The 20360-nt window shown below is 45.8% G+C and overlaps 1 protein-coding gene across 1 annotated transcript in view; it reads left to right on the forward strand.

Annotated features, from left to right (window-relative positions):
• Adgre1 (adhesion G protein-coupled receptor E1) overlaps positions 1 to 20072 on the forward strand; it is a 50960-nt gene extending 30888 nt beyond the window's left edge. The window contains exons 12-17 of the mRNA XM_036170485.1: positions 5031 to 5208; positions 8989 to 9099; positions 11779 to 11963; positions 12922 to 13092; positions 17956 to 18150; positions 19980 to 20072. Of these exons, the coding sequence (XP_036026378.1) occupies positions 5031 to 5208; positions 8989 to 9099; positions 11779 to 11963; positions 12922 to 13092; positions 17956 to 18150; positions 19980 to 20072 (933 nt within the window). The remainder of the gene's footprint in view (positions 1 to 5030; positions 5209 to 8988; positions 9100 to 11778; positions 11964 to 12921; positions 13093 to 17955; positions 18151 to 19979) is intronic.
• The last annotated feature ends 288 nt before the right edge of the window (positions 20073 to 20360 follow it).

The following is a 20360-nucleotide window of genomic DNA, read 5'->3' on the forward strand; positions in this document are numbered from 1 at the left end:
AGAGACAACACTTATGGGTTCCAAGGATTTTAATAATTCACCACATAAGTGGGCACTGATTGATTAGGGCTGCAGGACAGGGCACAGCAGTTTTGCTTCTCCTGACATCCCTGAGCAAGGGCAGAAGTTCCCACCTCCCATCTGTACCTTCTTCCCGCCCCCTCTTCCTTGATACTTCCTGAGCTTGGGGAGGGTGAGATAGACACCCCATTTAGAGATGAGCATATGGCGTAGTCGCTTATTCTCAGACCACTTCTGATTATTGTATTCCTTTAGGCTCTTTTTGTATTGTATTTAGAGTAGACACCTTGTTTTTCAGATGGTTTCTCACTGGGAAATCTTACCAGTTTCACCTAGCTGGCTCAGTGCCTCAGGAATCCTCCTTCACCTTCTAGATTCACAGGGGTACACTATTGCCCCTAGATGATTTTTATTATTATTTCCTTTATTTTCTGAGATTATGATTTCCTTCTTCCCTTTCCTCCACATACCGCTCCTTGCTCTCTTTCAAATTCATGGCCTTTATTTTCAGTAACAGTTGTTACAGACTACATTATGTGTTACATTACACTCCATATTAAATGCTACATGTTACATATGTACAGCTGAGCAGCTGTACAATGTTGCCTAGATTATTTTAAAACATGGGTTCTGGGGACCTAACTCCAGTCTTCATGCAGCCAGCATTTACCCACTGAACCATCTCCCCAGCCCTTGTCTGAGCTTTGAGCATCCTGGAGCAGCTTTGGATGCACAAAGTTCACAATTGTGGTAAGCCTGGAAATGTGAATGGAAGGTGAAGTTACTTCTGATCTTCTCTGAGGTCTGGTTCTGGATGGAACTGGCTTGTTTCACTTCCCTTTTGAGATTTCCTTCTCCTATGATGCTGGAACTCAAGGTCACTGCGAACACCCAGCCACCAGGGCTTCGCCCAGCCTGGGCTCCCCCATTACCTATAAAACCCCAGCCCAGCTCTCTTCATTACAGTTTTATCATTTAAAAGATGTTATGTAAGTGGAAACTGTGTATGCCAGGGTATGACTGTGGTGCTCCACCTGGGAGGCTGAGGCAGGAGGGCAGGGAGTGTGAGGCCCATATAAAAAAACAAAAGGTTTATTTCAGTTTACAGTTTGTAGTATGTCATGTGGGAACTCAAGCAGGGCAGGAACCTGGAGGCAGGAGCTGATGCAGACGCCATGGAGGATGCTGCTGACTGGCTTGCTTCCCGTGACTTGCTCAGCCTGCTTTCTTACAGAACCCAGGACCACCAGCCCAGTGATGGCCCCACCCACAGTGGGCTGGACCCTCCCACATCAACCATCAATTAAGAACATGCCCTTTAGACTTGCCTGCAGACAATTTGATGAAGCCATTTTCTCAGTTGAGGTTCCTCTTCCTAGATAGCTTTAGCTTGTGTTAAGTTGACAAAAAACAACGGATACAGCAGCTGTGTTACCTTCTTGGTGTACACTTGTGTGCACATGCATGTGAACAAACAGGCACCCCCCCACACACACATGCACACACATACACTGGTGGAGTTGTCTGTTGAGCACTAACTGAGAAGCTCTAGTATACCGAATAAAAATTCAATGTTTGGTTCTGACCTCTAAAGTTAAATGCAGTTTTTAAAAGATGATTTTATTGATGTGTCTGTGCTTCCTTGTGTGTATCTGCAAGAGTGTAAAAGTGGCGTTGGTGGCGCACACCTTTAATTCCAGCACTCAGGAGGCAGAGGCAGGTAGACCTCTGTGAGTTCGAGGCCAGCCTTGTCTACAGAGCTGTGTGTGTGTGTAGTTACCTGTGGAGGCCAGAATGGGGGGCTGGATTCCTTCCCACTGGAGTTTCCAGTGTTTGTCTGTGAACCACTTGATGTGTGTGCTGGGATCATTTCAGTCTTCATTCGCGAGCATTGAGAGCTCTTAGCCACGGAGCCACATCTGCAGTGCCACAGCTCAAATCCAGGCGATGCCACTTAATAAAATGTCAATCCTTGTTTTCTCATCTCAAACTAGAAATAATCGTTGCCTGTAATTTTGTAGATATTGGCTCCATACTAAATAAGATGATATCTATTTATGTATATGCTTACATATGTAGTTAAACTGTGTGTATCGGATTCAGGTTGTGGCTCAGTAGGTAAAGGGCTGCTTTGTAAGCATGAAGACCTAGGTTCTATCCCCAGAACCCATATTAAAAAAAAAAAACTCACAAAAGCTAGCCAGAGCTCATGCATTTGAAATCCCAGCACCAGGAGACAGGGCCCTGGGATCACTGGCTTCCCATCATACTCTATTTGGTGAGGTCCAGGACAGTGAGAGAGACCCTGTCACAAGATGAATGGTATCTGATGTCACAGCCACACTTGGCATATGAGCTCCACGTGAGCATGTAACCTGTGTGCTTGCACACACACTCATGCACATGCATGCCCATAATATCTATTTTACAACTCTATGTAGTTTTTATTCTTATATTTCAGAAATACAAACACTACGCTCACATTTTTAAGAGTTTATTTTTTGCCAACTTTATGTGTCTTGTTTATGTGGCCCATAGAGGCCAGAGATGTTGGATCCCCCTGGAGTTGGAGCTACAGGCAGTTGTGAGCTGTTCCGTGTGTGTGTACTAGTGCTGGGTGCTCTGCAAGAACAATGTGTACTTTTGACCTCTGAGTCATTTCAGCCCTACACTTACAACACTTTCAGCAACATTTTTCTTTAGTTTTGACAGTTTCGTACAACTGTCTGTCTACTCCATTGTGGTTATGTTCTCCACTAGCTTCTTGTACTCCCTTCCTTTACCCTGGGACCTCTTCTGTCCACCTAGTCTCTAGCGACTCCACCATTAGTGAACATGATGACCCCCCCAGCAGCTGTTGACAGTCATTAGTATTACCGGAAGGGATGGGGCCTTGTGGGCATCTCTGTAGTCCACGGTGGGAAGCTGTATGGCCAGGTCTTAGGCAGGTTTTCCACGGCTGCTGTGTTGTGGTTGCCATGGTGATGTTGCTCTGGTAGCAGCATGAGGCTCTCCCTCACCTTCCAGCTCTTCAGTTCTCTCTATCCCCTCATCTGATCATTTCCCGGGTGTTGGGGTAGAGATGTGGCATGTATGTCTTGTCTAGGCTGAGTTCATCACTCGCTTATTCTCAGTGCTCTGGCCAGATGAGAGTCTCGGAAGCACCCTTCAAATCTGCTGTTGTCCCCAAGCTTCACTAGACAGGATATCCATGTTAGTTCACGACTTTCTCTCCTTAGTGCATGCAGGCGCCATGTTGCCTGTTCACACAGATGGCTTCATACAGCATTCTTCCCTGACTAGATTCCATGTTCAAACTGTTAAAGAGCTTCTTGAGAACTTAATTTTTTTTTTTTTTTTGGTTTTTCGAGACAGGGTTTCTCTGTGTAGCTTTGTGCCTTTCCTGGAACTCACTTGGTAGCCCAGGCTGGCCTCGAACTCACAGAGATCTGCCTGCCTCTGTCTCCCGAGTGCTGGGATGGAAGTGCCACCATCGCCTGGCTGAGAACTTAATATTTTAGAAAACAATTTAAATGATCACTATTGAGCCAGGTTTTTGTAAAATTTTCAAGTGTGTCTGGAGAGATTAATTCCTAGAAAAGAAGTTTCTGGGTCAAACGGCATGTGGAATATAGGCTGGCTCAGGCACTGGCTTGCTGTGTCCTGCAAAGGTAAGGCTGGGCTTAAACATTCATAATGGGACCCCTGAAATCTGGAAATGGAGCTGAGCAGGTGCATTGTTGGCTCTTTTTGTTGACGAGACAGGGTCCCGCTGTCACCCAGGCTGGCCTCTAACTGGTTAATGTGGCCTGGACCCTGTGATTTCAGAGCTCTGCTACCACACTCTGCAGCAACGTTCTTCTGCCTCATCTGTGACCTTCTCTCCTAGTGCTAGAAATGACATAGGTTATTTTGTTAGCTAGAGAATGGAGGAGGAGGAGGAGCAGGGGGAGGAGGGGGAGCAGGGAGAGGAGGAGGAGCAGGGGAAGGAGGAGGAGCAGGGGGAGGAGGGGGAGCAGGGGAGGAGGGGGAGCAGGGGAAGGAGGAGGAGCAGGGGGAGGAGGGGGAGCAGGAGGAGGAGGGGGAGGAGGAGGAGCAGAGGGAGGAGGGGGAGCAGGGGGAGGAGGGGAAGAGGAGGGGGAGGAGCAGGGGGAGGAGGAGGAGGAGCAGGGGGAGGAGGAGGAGGAGCAGGGGGAGGAGGAGGAGGAGCAGGGGGAGGAGGAGGGGGAGGAGCAGGGGGAGGAGGAGGAGCAGGAGGAGGGGGAGCAGGGGGAGGAGGGGAAGGAGGAGGAGCAGGGGAAGGAGGAGGAGCAGGGGGAGGAGGGGGAGCAGGGGGAGGAGGGAGACTAGGGGGAGGAGGGGGAGGAGGGGGAGGAGGGGGAGGAGGAGGGGGAGGAGCAGGGGGAGGAGGAGGAGCAGGGGGAGGAGGGGGAGGAGGAGGAGCAGGGGAGGAGGAGGAGGAGGAGGAGCAGGGGGAGGAGGGGGAGCAGGGGGAGGAGGGGGAGCAGGAGGCGGAGGAGCGGGGAGAGGAGGGGGAGGAGGGGGAGGAGGGGGAGCAGGGGGAGAAGGGGGAGCAGGGGGAGAAGGGGGAGCAGGGGGAGGAGGGCAGTGAGGAAGGGGAGGAGCAGGGGGAGCAGGGGAAGCAGGGGGAGGAGGGAGAGGAGGAGGAGCAGGGGGAGGAGGGGGAGGAGGGGAGTGAGGAGGAGGAGGAGCAGGGAGAGGAGGGGGAGGAGGAGAAGCAGGAAGGGGAGGAATTGGGAGAGGATGAGGGAGAGAGGAGGAGGGGGAGAGGAGGGGGAGGGAATGGGGAGGGAGAGAGGAGGAGGAGGAAGAGAGGAGGTGGAAGAGAGGGAGGAGGGAGAAGATGAGGAGAGGAGGGGAAGGGGAAAGATGAGGGAAAAGAGGAGGAACCTGGGGAAGAGGAGGAGGGGGGAGGAGGAGAGGGAGGAGGAGGGAGAGGTGGAGTGGGAGGGGTGAGAGACTATTAGCAAATGTTTTCTTCCGTGCAGAATGCAACCATGAGTGTTTCCCTCATTCTGGAGCAAGCACCCACATGGACTGAGCTCAGCAGGGAGGAGACATCTGCCCTGGGCACCATCTTGCTGGCGACTGTGGAAAGCATCATGCTAGCCTCCCTTCTGACACCCTCAGGGAATGTCAGCCAGACCGTTCAGACAGAGTACCTAGGTAATGCATACCCTTGTGGGCAAGGCTGCTTTTCATGGATTCTCCAGATAGTCCATGAACATTCAAAACCTCTAACTCACAGATCTAATATTAATGACATTTACAGTTTATCAACCTCTTGGCCAAGATTGGACACGACACCAAGAGTGTGTCATTAACTCACTTAACACACATTGTGAGTTGTCTACTATATGATTTAAGACATGACAAGCCTTTCTTGTTTAGATATTTCCAGTTTTCCCTTCCAAGATGATGGTTGGATTGAACCCCTTGGTATTAGGAAGGGGTTTGTGACTATGTCAAGTCACCGTTTTAGAACATTCTTTTCCTTTCCCTTAGTGACTGAGCATCTTCACACCTCAGCTACTCCACCTGCTATGTCTCAGAGTTAAGACGATGAAGAGCAGGTTGCAAATCAATTCATGAAGGACACAGCATTATTGAGAAATATGTGTTATTTTTAATCCTGGAAGACTTGGGGGCTGTTTGTTACTGCAGCATGGCTCATTCTTCCCTGACTGATAAATGTTTGATTACTGACCACTTGGGGCTATCGGGTGCCACTGATCTTTGTATGCACCTCTCATGTCCAGTGAGCAGTTCTTGTGTCAGCCAGTCCCGCAGATATTGGAAGTTCTCTTTCAATTGCTGCTCTGACCCGGGCATAAGAATGTAGGTAGCATTTTATCAGCTTTAGGAATTTAGACATCTGATGTATGTGATATAGATCAAACGTTATCAAGAAAAATACTACAGACTGAGGAAATTAAGGAGAACTAAGTTATTTTATGTAGTGTAGTCAGGGTCTACTACCAGGGCAGTGTGCTGGTGAATTATGAAGCATTGAGACATCCAGGAGACTGGGAAAGCATGCTCCTTGGTGTATCTGTCAGGTCATCTCTAGAGGTATTTTGGTTTGTGGGATGGCGGTGGATGGGGAGGACCCCTTTGAGCCAGGGTGGGGCTGTAAGCAGCCAGTGGTGCCCATTGGGTCAAACAGGAGAAGGAAGAGGCAGTTTGTGGGTGTAAACATTCTCCCTGTCATCCTTCGCTTCCTGGCTGCCATGATGGGTCGAACCCTCTGAGGCCAGTGTCTCCTGCTTTAAACTGGTTCTCTCAGAAATGTGTCACATGACTAACATAGGATGGGTCTCAGGGATAGCAACAACGTACGGGTAGGAAGGGCAATTTATTTGTCTCACTCTGTAGCCCTGGTTGGCCTAACACTCCTTAAGATCTGCTGGCTGCAGCCTCCTGCATGCTGGGATTAAAGACATACACCACCACACCTCACAAGAGACTCATTTCCAAAGTAGCTGATGACTCTAGGGAGCAGCAAGGAGGCCAGTGCAGCTGCAGTGGAGTGGGTGATGGCGGCTCTGAGGAGAAAGGCTCACAGAAAGAGGGAGAAAACACTGAATGCTCTGTTGGTTCCAGATGTTGGGGAGGGATGGCTTCTACCTCACTCTGCCAGGGTTATTGACTTCTGATGCTGCTGGTGTGTTGGTCAGCTGAGACAAACTCCTGAGACTAATCAGCTTTTGAAATGGAAAGGTTTGGTTATGGCACATGCTTTCAGAGGTTTCAACCATGGTTAGTTGGGCTCCATTATGGCAGGAGCATGGACTGGAGTGGCATCCCACCTCAGTTGTGAGGGAGAGTGAGATAGAGATAGAGATAGAGATGGAGATAGATAGATAGATAGATAGATAGATAGAGAGAGAGAGAGAGAGAGAGAGAGAGAGAGAGAGAGAATGCAAGAGCCGTAGTCCTTCAAAGGGATGCCAACAATGACCTAACTTTGTCCCAGGCTCACAGCCTAAGATTTCCACCACTTATCACTGGTGTCTTGAGTGGGGAACCACGCATTCTATGTAAGGGTTCTTAGGGGGCATTTCTGCATTCAAACTATTGCAATTGTCTTCAACTCTACTGCTCTCTGATGCATCCTCTTAAGATATGAGAGCTTCTCTCTCTCTCTCTCTCTCTCTCTCTCTCTCTCTCTCTCTCTCTCTCTCTGTATTCATGAGTGTGCAGGTGTGAATGTGTGTATGTACATGCATGTGGAGGCCAGAAGACATGCTAGGCTTTAATTTCCCTCAGGTGCCATCCACATGTTTCCTTGAAGCAGGGTCTCTCCCTGCCCTATAACTCACTCTATAGTTTAAGATGGCCAATAAGCCCCAGCACTGGGATTTTAAATGTGTGGAGATATATTGTTTGTAATCTAGGAAATAAAGCTTGCCTAAAGATCAGAGGACAGAGCTAGCCACAGAGTTTTCCATAAAGGTCAGGCAGTGGTGGCACATACCTTTAATCCTAGTACTTGGGAGGCAGAGGCAGAGATCCATCTGGATTTGTGTTGAGTTCAAGGCCACACTGGACTGCATGAGATTAATCCAGTCTAAAGGAGAAACAGAGCCAGGAAGTGGTGACACACACCTTTAATTCCAGCACTAGGAAGGTTGAGACAGGAAGTGATATGGCTGGACAGAGAATATAAAGCAGGAGGAGACAGGAACTTGCCATCTTTCAGGCTGAGGAGTTGGTGAGGTAAGAGGTGGTGGCTGTGGCTTGCTCCGTTTCTCTGGTCTTTCAGCTTTCTCCCTGATATCTGGGATTTTATTATAAGACCATTTAGGATTTGTGCAACATAAGTGTGTACTACCATCCCTGGGTTTCTGTTATTTGAGGCTTCTGGGAGTGGAACCCAGGTCTCCATGCTTGTTAGGCGAGCACTTTGCCCAATGAGTTATGGCCCTAGATGGAAAAGCACTGTTCTGTGATAAGGTCTGTGAAATACACATTAGTGAACTGTTCTGTGCTTTTTAAGCTCACTGAGCCAGTGATAGAGGTGAGAAGCCCCCTTCAGACTCAAATATATTTGTCATAGAGTGTGCCCTCCAGCACCTCTCATCCAGGATGGGCTGTCCTCCAATTCTGTGAGAAGGGGAAATGAGAATTAAAAGAAAGAAAAAATAGCCCAAGAGGGGAAGTACCATTCTTCTATAATAGAAAGAGTTACTGCTACTGTGAAAACATTATGTCTTGAATTTGGCTGGGGTGGGGGTGAAGCATCCCAGGCACCTTCTAAGGCAGAAGACTCAACTACTGTTTACCCCATGATATAAAGATTTCTGTGGTGGGGATGGCCAGGGGATGCTCTTGTCTAGGAGAAGATATTCCCCACGGTACCCTGTGCTGCTCAGAACTGCAGCTGTTTGTGTGATTCTCAGGTCTGCTGGTGTGGAAATGTCAGATCTGGTCTCTACTATTTCTGCTCTTTGTTTTATTATTTTATATGACTGCTTGCTGTGCACTTAATAAGCATACTGACTCAAGGCCCAAGCCACAGCTATGGTGGATTGTTGTCCATACAAAACACTTCCTATCATCCATCAAGACTCAAGAATTTCCCTACAATGAACTGGTTTTCCATGATTCCTTTCACTTTCATCTATAGATTTGCACATTTTCTTTCTAAAGATATGCTTTTTATTATTTTAAATTACATGTCTCTGTGTGTCTATTTGTGGTTATACACACATGAGTATAGGTACCTGTGGAGGCCAGAAGAGGGCATTGTATTCTCTGGAGGTGGTTGTGAGTCCTCTGGCATGGGTTCTTGGAACTGAACTGCCGTCCCCTGCAAGAGCAACAAGTGCTCTTAACCATTGAACCAGGCCGCCAGCCCCTGTGCATCTTTCTTGGGCAGAAATCAAATTCAAGATAGATACAGTTTCTGTGTGTCCTAATGAAAACACCCCCCTTTCCTCTTAGACATTGAAAGCAAAGTTATCAATGAAGAATGCAACGTGTCCTTTAACTTGAGAGCCAGAGGGAATGAGATGAACGTTGACTGTTCCATCATCAAGGAATCAGAATCCACAGGTACAGAGCCATCCTGAGCACCAAGGTGGCAGAGCACTCAGTCTTACCAATCATCTATAGATCTGTGAAGCAGTTATAGACGGTGGAGAATTAATGAGAGTAGAGGCATGGATAACCCATGTGCTCAGAGTTTTCTGCATGGGAGGGGTGTCTAACATTAGTGCATGCCATGGAGCTTGGTGTTGTCACCACCCAGTGGGGCGTGGCCACCAGCCATGTGTGACTGTTGAGCTCTTGAGTGCGATGAGCCCTCTCCCTGGCTCACTCTATTGTGAGGCTCCCCACTGAGTTCTAAAATTTGATTTGTTGATCTTCTCATTTCTGCAATTTCAGTGTGAGGCTGCCAGTAATTCTGTCTTTTTACAAAACATATCTTTTGTGACCAGTTTGTCTTCCTTATTTTGTCCAGCTGTTTATTTGTATCTTCTTTGGATTCATGCGTTTATCCATGTCCTCTTTGATTTTTGTTAAATATTGTTTTAAATTTGATTTTATTAATTTATTCAATTTTTGGAGAATTTTGTGTATGCGTTCAATACATTCTAATAAAACCTGCCCATTATTCTCTTCTCTCCAATACCTTCCCTGCATCCACAATTTCCCCTTCTCAACTGTATGTTGTTTTTTTTTAAAACCTATGGTGTTTACTTCATGCTTTCTGTAAGTTCAAGGGTGTAGGTTCATCTGTGGAGATGGGTAGCCTCTCAGGGCACACACCAATGAAGACAATGGCTCTCCAGTAGCCACCAACTGCAAACAGCTCCTCAGTTAGGGTTGGGACTCCATGAGCCTCTCCCCATCCATGATGGTATTTGAGTCTGGCTTGGTTTTATGTGTGCTGGGAGAGTTCATGTGCAACAGCCCCATCATGTCTGACAAATGCTGGTTTTCTGTGGATGTTCATTCTCCCTGACTCCTACAACCTTCCTTCCTTCTCTGCCAGGCTTGGATCCCTGAGCTTTGAGGAAAGGGAGGTGATACTAATGTCCCGCTTAGATCTGAGCATTGATGTTCTCACTCCTTTGTAATTTTCTGTTTGGGATTTTCACTTCACCCTCACTGGCATCTGTCCTTGTGGAGTTGGTGATTTTTGGATCAGCAATGTTGCCTTGAGTTTTTCCATTTTTTATGTGTTATTAGATTGGTACTTGCATATCCAGGGTTAGGATATAGCAAGGCAAAGAAAATGAATAAATAGCAGATAGATAGATAGATAGATAGATAGATAGATAGATAGATAGACAGACAGACAGACAGTAAGAATCAGATCAGGTGCTCAAAAGACTCAGCATAAATCAACTGGGGGCACCCCACTGAGGCAACCAACCAGGTTTCTCAATCCCTCAGATGAGGTGTCCACGTCAAAGAACAAATAGCAACCCCTGGAAATGATATCATCAAGCGAACACTCACAACATCAGGCAGGAACTGCCTAGGGAAGCTGAGACATGAAGCTGGATTTCCAGACCAAGCTCTGCCTTCTTGGCTCAGTTTCCCATGGCCAAACTTTTAGCTTTCCTTTCTAATACCACAGATACTTTCACATCATGGGATTAAACACAGCAACCTCTCTTGAAAAATACATACATCTAAATAAACAAACAAAAATTTGGGAAGAGAGAAAAGAGATAGAAAAAAATCCCAAAATGCAGAATTAGAGAGCTAGTGGATAAGGGAACATGTCACCAAACCTGACAACCCGAGTTCAATCCCCAGGACCTGTGAGGTGGAAGTAGAGAACCAACTCCCACATGTTATCCTCTGACCTCTACACATGCCTCATGGCATGCTCACACTGTGAGCAGTGTACTCACACTGTAACAAAAACATTCAAAGATAAGAAGATGAAATAAAATAGAAATAAAACCACAACCAAAAGTACAGAGCATAACAGGAAGAGTGTTATGGGACTGCCTTGTCTAGGGATGTCCTTGCCCGTGTCCTAGTCTGGCTGTCCTAGATCTACCTGTATAGACCAGACTGACCTCAGGTAAAGAGACCCTCCTGCCTCCGCCTCCCAAGTGCTGGAACCAAAGGCATGTGCTACCACGCCTGACTTTACATATTTAAACATTTATTTTTCTGTGTCAAAAATTCCAGCATGGGTGGAGACCCCCAGGTGAGGATCTGTTGGCAGCTGGAGGAGAGTCAGTTTCTTTAGTGATGAGGCCCTGGGTGGAGTGCCCAGAATCCAGCAAATGGCTGTATGCATGGGCACCACAAGGTGGACTCAGTGGGTTGGAATCTCTCCCTCTCCCCCTGTCGTTTCTTCCCCTCCCTTTCTCTTCCACTTCCCTCTCTCTTGCTTTTCTGACTTAAAGTCTGTGCTGGTTAATTTTAATTACCAACTTGTCACATTTGGGAAGAATATTAGCGAGGGACTGACTAGGTCAGGGTGGCCTGTGATCATGTCTGTGGGGGTATGTCTTACATTAGTTGATGTGGGGAGACCTGGCCCACTGTGGGAGGCACCATTCAGGGTGGGGCTGCCCTGCCCTGCCCTGCCTCAACTGATCTGGAAGTTCTCTGGTGTTTCAACCTTGGAGTAAACTGGGGAGAGTCTGTGTATGTACATGTTGCCTGTGCTCACATGTTGACTGTGTGCATATGTGCAATCTATAATTTCCAAGAAACAAACAGTTCTCTCTCTCTTTTTTTTTAAATTTTGGGGATATATAGGGACCCCAGGAGTGGCTTTTGTCTCCTTTGCACACATGGAATCGGTTTTAGATGAACGCTTCTTTGAAGACAGTCAGGCCTCCTGGAAGCTGAAGATAAATTCCCATGTTGTTGGTGGCATCGTGACTGGGGAGAAGAAGGAGAACTTCTCCAAGATGATTGTCTACACCCTGCAGCACATCCAGGTTTGTGCAGCATCTCCTGAGACCCCTGGCTGTCTACTAAAGGGTCCTGCCACCCTATCTGAGATGGCACCTATTTAAGAAACTATTTCCAGATCATGACATATTTGGTGAAGAAAATGGATTCCCATTTCTCCTTTACTAAGAGAGATCCTATGCATCCTTTTCTAAGTTTCCTCAGTGGTGACAACTTGATGTAGCAAGTGTTCATGCTCTTGTGTATGTATTTGTGCAGGTATACATGAGTGTATGTGTGTGCATGCACATGGGCTTGTACTCACATGCACATGTGGTAGCTAAAGATCAATGTTTGGTGTCTTTATTGCCCTCATTTTATTTTCAAAGGTTTATATTTATTATTTATAATTATGTATGTCTGTCATTGGGTTTGTGCATGTGAGTGCAGGTGCCCATGGAATCCAGAGGCATCAGATTCCATGGAGCTGGAGTTACATTAGCTGTGAGCCACCTAATATGGATACTAGGGACTCAAATGGGCTTCTCTGGAAGGGCAGCAAGTGCTAGTGAGCCATCTCTCCAGCCTCCTCTCAGCCTTACTTTTTGAGACTGGATCAGTCATTGAACCCAGAGATTGTTGATTCAGCCAGGGTGTCCAGTCAGCAAGCCTCATGGAAACTCTTACCTCTGCCTCCCAGGGCTGGAATTATGGACCTTAGATGCCACTTTTAGCTTTTTTATGTGCATGTTTGGGATTTGAACTCAGTTTCTAATGCATTCATAGCAAGCATTTTAATCTTCTGAACTATCTCCCCAGCTCTGAGAGGAGTTTTCTTGTAGAAATAACAGTGTGGTCCTATAGTAGCTCAGGTCCCACTGTAACCTGAAATGTGGTCAGTTTTTCCATTCCCTCGCAGGTCTGGTCCTAGATGGTGCTTGAGTTTGGTCACGTTGAATTTGTTTGAATGAAGTTCTCTGGTAACTGGGGTCTCTGGTCTTTTAGCCAAAGCAGAAGTCTGAGAGAGCCATCTGTGTCTCATGGGACCCCAGTGTGGAGGATGGAAGATGGACACGCTCGGGCTGTGAGATCACAAAAGCATCTGAGACACACACAGAGTGCAGCTGTAACCGCATGGCAAACTTGGCCATCATCATGGCTTCTGGGGAGCTCACAGTGAGCATTGGCAGCCTGTTCATGTTTCCCTGAGTACCTTGCCTGAAACCTAGTGGGGGTGTACAGATAGGATATTGTTGGTGTTTCCCCACGGTCTTGGGTATTTCAGAAGGTAACCATGGGGGAGGGGAGATATGTGTTACACCCCCATAATCGAGGAATTCATGATGTGATTAGAAGCCATGGAACTAAAGTACAAAGTCAGATATAATAATCCTGCATTAGTCAGGCTTTCTAAGAGGGACAGAACAGGAGAACACGTGTTGGAGGGGCTGCATTAGACTGGTTTGCATGATATGACCTGTGCATTCTAACTATGGCTGCCTTCACACTGGAGAGGCTGAGAACCCAGTAAACACTTAAGCCAAGGGGCTGGATATCAGCCTGAACTAATGGTCTGGAGGATTTTTGGAGCATCCTGTGTTTCTGTCCACACTGGAAACCTGAAAAATCTGGATTCTGGTACAGTATCAGAATAGATGAACTTGCCAGCAAGATGTGATGTGAGGCAAAAGCAAAACGTTTTCTGTAGACTGGGCTGCCAACTACATCTAGGATGGGTATGTCCACATCCAATAACCTCATCAATAACATTTCTCTTGGGTGTGCCCAACAGCTGATCTCTTGTTAGATTTCAGATTCAATTAAATTGACCACTAAGATGAACTGTAACAGACTCTAATCAGGCTTGCCCAATATATTTTCCAGGTCTTGTTTAATGAGCAGTTGATATATGATGGGACTTTTTGCTTAAAGCCAATTGTTTATTGGCCAGTTTCATAGGATAGAAGATTGATGCTCAGGGGCCTGCCTCATCATGGAATTAGTAACTGGTGGAAGTGGGACCTGAACCTTGAAAGCCTGGTCCCAAAGTTCTCTTTCTACTAACCTATAGACATCAACCAGAAATTGAGCTGTAGGACTTCCTAGATGCCAGTGAAGGCTGATAATGCACTGACATCCCTCAGTACTCATCCCCACCCCCAAAGGATGGTCTACACTCCATTCACTGGAGAGATCATGAAAAACTCAAGTTCTTTTGAGGTCCTGGGTGTAGTATAGAGTCTCCACTGAATATATCCATCAGAGGGACCACAAAGTGAGCACAGATGAATGCATTGACTTAATAGAGAGGAAAGCTGTCTTAATTGATGTGGAAAGTGTCCTTGGTTGATGTATTAGGAGTGAGGAGTGGTGTGTTTATCTAATTAATATTTATTAATAAAAATCAGGAGTCAGATATTGGGTAAGAACCTGAATAATGAGAGAAGTGGTGGAAAAGCCACCAGTGACCTCTTATATCTTCAGTTCCTCCATCGGAAAGGACCGAGATCCTCTCTAAGCCCTGTCCTACTACTTCCTGTCTTTCTATCTGTCCTCAGTCTTCCAAAACTTCTATAGTTAATTTTGGTCAGCTAGTGACTAGCTCCACCCTCTGCTTCAAAGCAAGCTTTATTATCAGAATTCAATCAAAATATCACACAGCATTTCCCCCTTTGTGTCTAAATAAAGAGGAAATATAATGCTAACACAGTAAAACTATATACAATAAGAACAATTATCAGTTAAGACTTGATTTTACAATGGCCAGTCCATTTGCATTTGGCAAATTCATAGAAAATATTATATTATTTGTCCTATCTTGGTAAGTCCAAAGTTTTGTACCTAATCTATTTTCTATCCTAACTTGCATTATCGACCCCAAACTATTCCTTTATGTCTCTCAACCTTGTACACATTACACCTCCTTTGTGAGTTTCTTTTCTGAATTTGGTAACAAGGAAAGTATAACAGTCTAGTCTTCAACTCCATCAGAGACCTGAGAAGGATGTGCTATTACCCAAGTAAACAGGTAGTACAGAGCAAACAACTTCCCAAACTAAGAAATGACAGAAACAGCTGGCTGCCTGGACAGTCACCCAAGGTTCCTCTGTAACATTGGGACATGCATCTTCAGCCTACAGGCCTGGAATATTTGACAGACTTTTCTGTGAAGCATGAATTTTTAAGGTCTGTTCTTGGCAAAGTTTGGGAGTCACTTTTTTGTGTCCTGCTTCTCTAGTGTGGACAGCACACTGTCAGCGGTCAAGGCAAGGGCACTTTCTTGCACAGTGGCTAACTTTTGCCACAAAGAAAGCAAACTCCATGTGGAATTTCTTTGATGCTCATCATCTTTTCTGAAATAGATTGGTGCTACCAGGGGCAGACATGTCTCATTGTCATAAAAAAGAACCTTATGTTATTAAAACATCTTAAATGTCTTATTCTGTAGGTCTCTGAAGTGATTGAAAACCACCTGTATCTCTGCTTAACCTTGAAAACATACCTAACATGACTACAAGTTTGATTGTGATGGGTTACTAACTACTAACCTGCATTTCTTTATTATCCTAAATAGTTTGTAATAATAGCTGTCAAGGACTAGAAATTTACATTACATTATTAAATGAACTGCATAGGTACAATACCTAAACATGAGTAGAGAAGTATGTACAGTTTGTTCTAACAAAAAGTAACCTTAAATTTGTATCAATATACAAAACTGTCTCAAACAAGAATAGAAATATATGTGTATGTATGTATAAATACAGTATAACAAAAATAACCTCAAATTTGTGTCTTCCCCTGTGTCCACCAATCCCTCAATTTCAATGCCATTTATTTATATTTTTAACTTTGGTCTTTGATCATTTATAGATGTTTATCAAAACATTTGCCATATGGTTTATCCTGAAAATTTTGTTTTATTTTCTAAAGCTGTTCTGTCATCCAGAGCAGTATTGTTTTTCAGAACAGGCATTAAGTCTTTTAATTGCTCTGTGGAGGCATTTCCTCAATTCTAACAGGGAATTATTGAACCAAATTTGGTACGGGGGTCTGCAAGAGACCCTTTAAGGCAATTCCTGATGGTAAAGAGGTGCCTTGCTTATCCTTTGCTTATCTGCATTCATTAGTTCAGTGTTGGCCTTTGCCACACCTGCATATTCCAGAAGGCTGGGGCCTTCTATTTGTATTATCTCTAGTAAAAATATTATTCCTAGAAACACCTTGCCTACAATCCCTTTTAAGATGACCTGGCTTACCACAATTAAAACATTTAACCTTTTGATTTTTAAAAAAATTTTTAGAAGTCACTTCTCCTATCCAAGTATCATCATAAGCATGAGATCCAAAATCAGCTGTATTTCTAACCCATTAATATATGGGTGCTGACCATGCCTTTAAAGGCCTGTCACCCCTTTACATTCTGAATTAGCATTTTCAAAAGCTAAAAACTCAATTAATATTTTTATAACTTTTGGATCTGGTAATGTATTAATTATAGCAGAAGTCAATCTTTGTAAAATAATCAGTGAAGGCTTCTTTTGGGCCTTGTACAATTTTAGTAAGTGGCTCATTTCTCTTTCCCAATTCTTCAATATTGTCCCAAGCATTCAAAGCTGCTGTATGGTATAGGGCCAAGGTATGATCATCAAATGTAATCTGTCTTGCCACATCTACACAATGGCCCTCACTGAGAATTTGATCTTGGGAAATCTCATATCCTCTAGCCCTTCCTCATTGTCTCTCCACTATGTCTTCCATTGTAACTGAGGACCAGCCCCCAATACTGCTGTAACTAAATCTTTCCAGTGTTGTGGCATAATTTGTTCAGAGTGGCCCATGAATTTAACATCTGCTTCACAAAAGGTGAATGCATGCATTTATGATACCATTGCTTCCTTAAATCTCTTCAAACCTAACATTTCTATAGGATCCCAGTTAACTTATAAATAGTTTTGGGGATGCCTATGATCTGGCGGTTGTTCTTGAATGGTACCTGGATAAATTAAGGTTGGGTTTCTAATAGCCTCAGGCCACTCATCTTCAGTTTCATAATGCTTCTGCTCTAAATTCCTCTGTATGTGTGGGAATATTTTCTTAGTTTCATTAGTATGTCTTTCAAAGGACTGCATCTTATCAGTCAATTATTTTTTTGTATTTGGTACTGATATCAAACAACCTGTTTTGTGATAAAACATGAATTACCAAAATGATGATTATAATTGACATTATGTCACTCCCAGATAAGTTGACTATCCCTTCATTTAATTGCTCCATTTTCAAACTATCCAATTATGGAACTATACAAAAACCTAACTTCTTGCACCATAATATTTCCCATTTTTAATGTGTCTCACCAGGTCTGCTGCTGCTGACTGTGAAATGTGAGGCTGGTATTGCTGTATAGCATGGCTGGGCAGAGAATTCAGGCAGTGCACAGCCTGGCTGAGGGCAGCTGTAGCTGCTTGCATATATCTGTGAACTGAGACCGTGTGGCAATCACAGCAACAATAGAAGCCCAAGTGATTGTTGGGTTGGCTGACCTGGTGTGGCAGCAGCCCAGAGGAGGGGGTACAGGGTTTCTCTGTGTAGCTTTGTGCCTTTCCTGGAACTCACTCTGTAGCCTAGGCTGGCCTCGAACTCACAGAGCTCTACCTGCCTCTGCCTCCCAAGTGCTGGGATTAGAAGTGTGCACTATCACCGCCTGTTTTTTTCTGTCTTCTTAAATGCCTATATTCCATGGAGAATCAATAATACACCCAGGACTTCTATGGCAAGGGATTATGGGAATTGTAGTTTGTGGATGTCCTCTCCAGTATGGAGGGCCAAGCAAACATTGGGAACGAGGATGAGTACTCAGGGATGCTATTGGATTGTTCAGAGTGTTGTTCAGATCATTCTGAGTTCAGGGGACAGGAGCCCTGGGACTCTTCTCCTAGCTCATGTCTGGGTCAGGTGTTCTCTCCTTTCTTCCTGGGGCCGAGGATGGATTTCAATTCTGTTGTCAGGCCAACAATCATTCATTCTCCTTCCTGACAGATGGAATTCTCCCTGTACATCATCAGCCATGTGGGTACAGTCATCTCCCTGGTGTGCCTCGCCTTGGCCATAGCCACCTTCCTGCTGTGTCACTCTGTGCAGAACCAGAACACCTACATGCACCTTCACCTTTGTGTGTGTCTCTTCTTGGCCAAGTTCCTCTTCCTCGTAGGTGTAGACAAGACGGACAACCAGGTTAGTGACCCCTGGGCTGTGGCCCAGTCCAGCTGCACCGTCTGCCCGTATTCCTTTGCTCATCACTGTCTAGTTCCCTCCCCAGGGCCTTTTCATGGTGTCCTCCACCAGGGTCCTAGTTTTCTTTCTGTGGCTGGGATAAACATCATGACCAAAAGCAACTTGAGGAGGAGAGGGTTTATTCCAGCCTGTACTTGGATGTCACAAGTCACTGTTGAGGGAAGCCAAGGCAAGAGCTGAAGGAGAGGCCATGGAGGAATGATGCTTGCTAGCTGGCTCCTCCTGGCTTACCCAGTCTGCTTTCTTATACAGCCCAGGACTGCCATCCCAGAGATGGCATTGCCCACAGTGAGCTGGGCCCTCCCATCTCAATGCGCCACACTCTTGCCTACAGGCCAGTCTGATACAGGTGATCCCTCAGTCAAGGTTTCCTCTCCCCAGCTGACTTTCATTTGTGTCAAGTTGACAAGAAACTAACCAGCACAGTCAGCTTCTCACTGTGTTGACCCCTTGTGACAGGTGTCAGTTTCAAATCAGCTCTTGACCATGTTATGAATTATTTTGGTCCCTTCTACTGTTCTATTTTTCCGTTTCTTCTTGTGTGTGGGATGTATGTGTGTGTGTTTGCATGTTTTCATCTGTGTGAAGACAAGAGTGTGGCGTGCATGTGCATGTAGAGGCCTGATGTAAGGACTCATCCTCGATCACTCTTCCACATTTCTCATTGGGGTGAGGTCTCTCAACCAATGCAGAGATGGGCAATATGAACATTCTCCTGAGCAGGCTTCCTTCCAGGGCTGGAATTGCAGTTGGGCCACTATGCCCACCTAGCACTTTTACGGGCTCTGGGGATCTGAACTCTGGCCCAGTCCTCACACCCATGTAGCAAGCACTTTAGCAACAGAGGTGTGTCACCTTGCTAAAGCACATCTGCTTCAAAACATTATGTATCATTTATGTGTGTGTGCATGTGTGTTTGAATGTGTGCACACATGTGCACATGTCACACAATACACAGGACAGCTTATAGGAGTTAGTTCTCTTCTTCCATGTGATCGCTCCTAGGAGAAAGTGCATTGACCAGTTGAGCCATCTCATTGGCCTGGATCTTGCTTTTTTGAAAGAGGATCTCTCATTGGTCTGGAACTTACCAACTAGGCTAGGCCAGTTGGTAGTGATCCCCCAGTAGCCCCTGTCTCTGCTCCCTGCTGTGGGGCTACCAGCCTGCATTTCCATGTCTTGCTTGTAAAAGGGTCCTGGGGATGGGTTTCCTCATCCATGGTGCATGGAGTGGGACAAATACTTTGCTGACTGAAGACAGACCAAAGAAGAGATTTCACACAAGCCCAGTTAGCGAACCAGTGTGTGTGGTGGACTTGCAGGAGTGTGGGCAGTTCTCAAACAGCTGCACCACTGCAGCATCCCACCCTATCATCCATGATGACCTCATCCCACCCTGTCATCCATGATGACCTCCTGGAAGCTGCATCATGGAGTCCCTCCTTCCCCTGACCTTCCATTGCTTATGGATCCTAACTTCTCCTCGGGTTGCTTTCAGCTGAGGGGGACCTGGAGGAAGTAGCACCTGGAGTCCCAGGTGGCCTTCCTCTCCCTCCCTTTTGATTAGCGCCATCATCATCACCATAGACCTTGTTCTGTTGGTTGCCCTGGTTACCTGGTCCAGGTACTCACCACTCCAAGATGGCAAAGGGGTGACTACAGAGGAAAAGAGGCTGGTTTGTTTGAGGAGCACTAGTTGAGGCCATCCCTCTCTTTCTCTTGTCCTCCCTGCACTGGAAGATCCTAACATGCAGACTTCTCCCCTGCAGACAGCCTGTGCCATCATCGCAGGATTCCTACACTATCTTTTCCTTGCTTGCTTCTTCTGGAAGTGTGTTGAAAACAAAACCTTCCTCCCTTAATTTTGTTATTATTATAGCTATTTTTGTCAAGGCAAGAATCAAGGTAGCTAGTGTAGCTGACATCACAAAGCCTGGCAGCAGGACCTTCATAAAGAGGAAAGTGACACTCACAGGTTATGCATCCCATAGCCCTCTGGCTGTACACTGGCCGAGATCATGACCACCAGGCCTGGGAGCCCATAGCCAAAGGCACATAGGTGCAGCATCTTGATGTTGCGAGAGCTGAAATAATTCACCACCTTCAGGTTTCTCACCATCAGGAAGAGCATCACTGCCTCCACCAGCATC

The sequence above is a fragment of the Onychomys torridus genome, chromosome 21, assembly GCF_903995425.1.
Source record: "Onychomys torridus chromosome 21, mOncTor1.1, whole genome shotgun sequence".
In the NCBI taxonomy this organism is placed as follows: domain Eukaryota; kingdom Metazoa; phylum Chordata; class Mammalia; order Rodentia; family Cricetidae; genus Onychomys; species Onychomys torridus.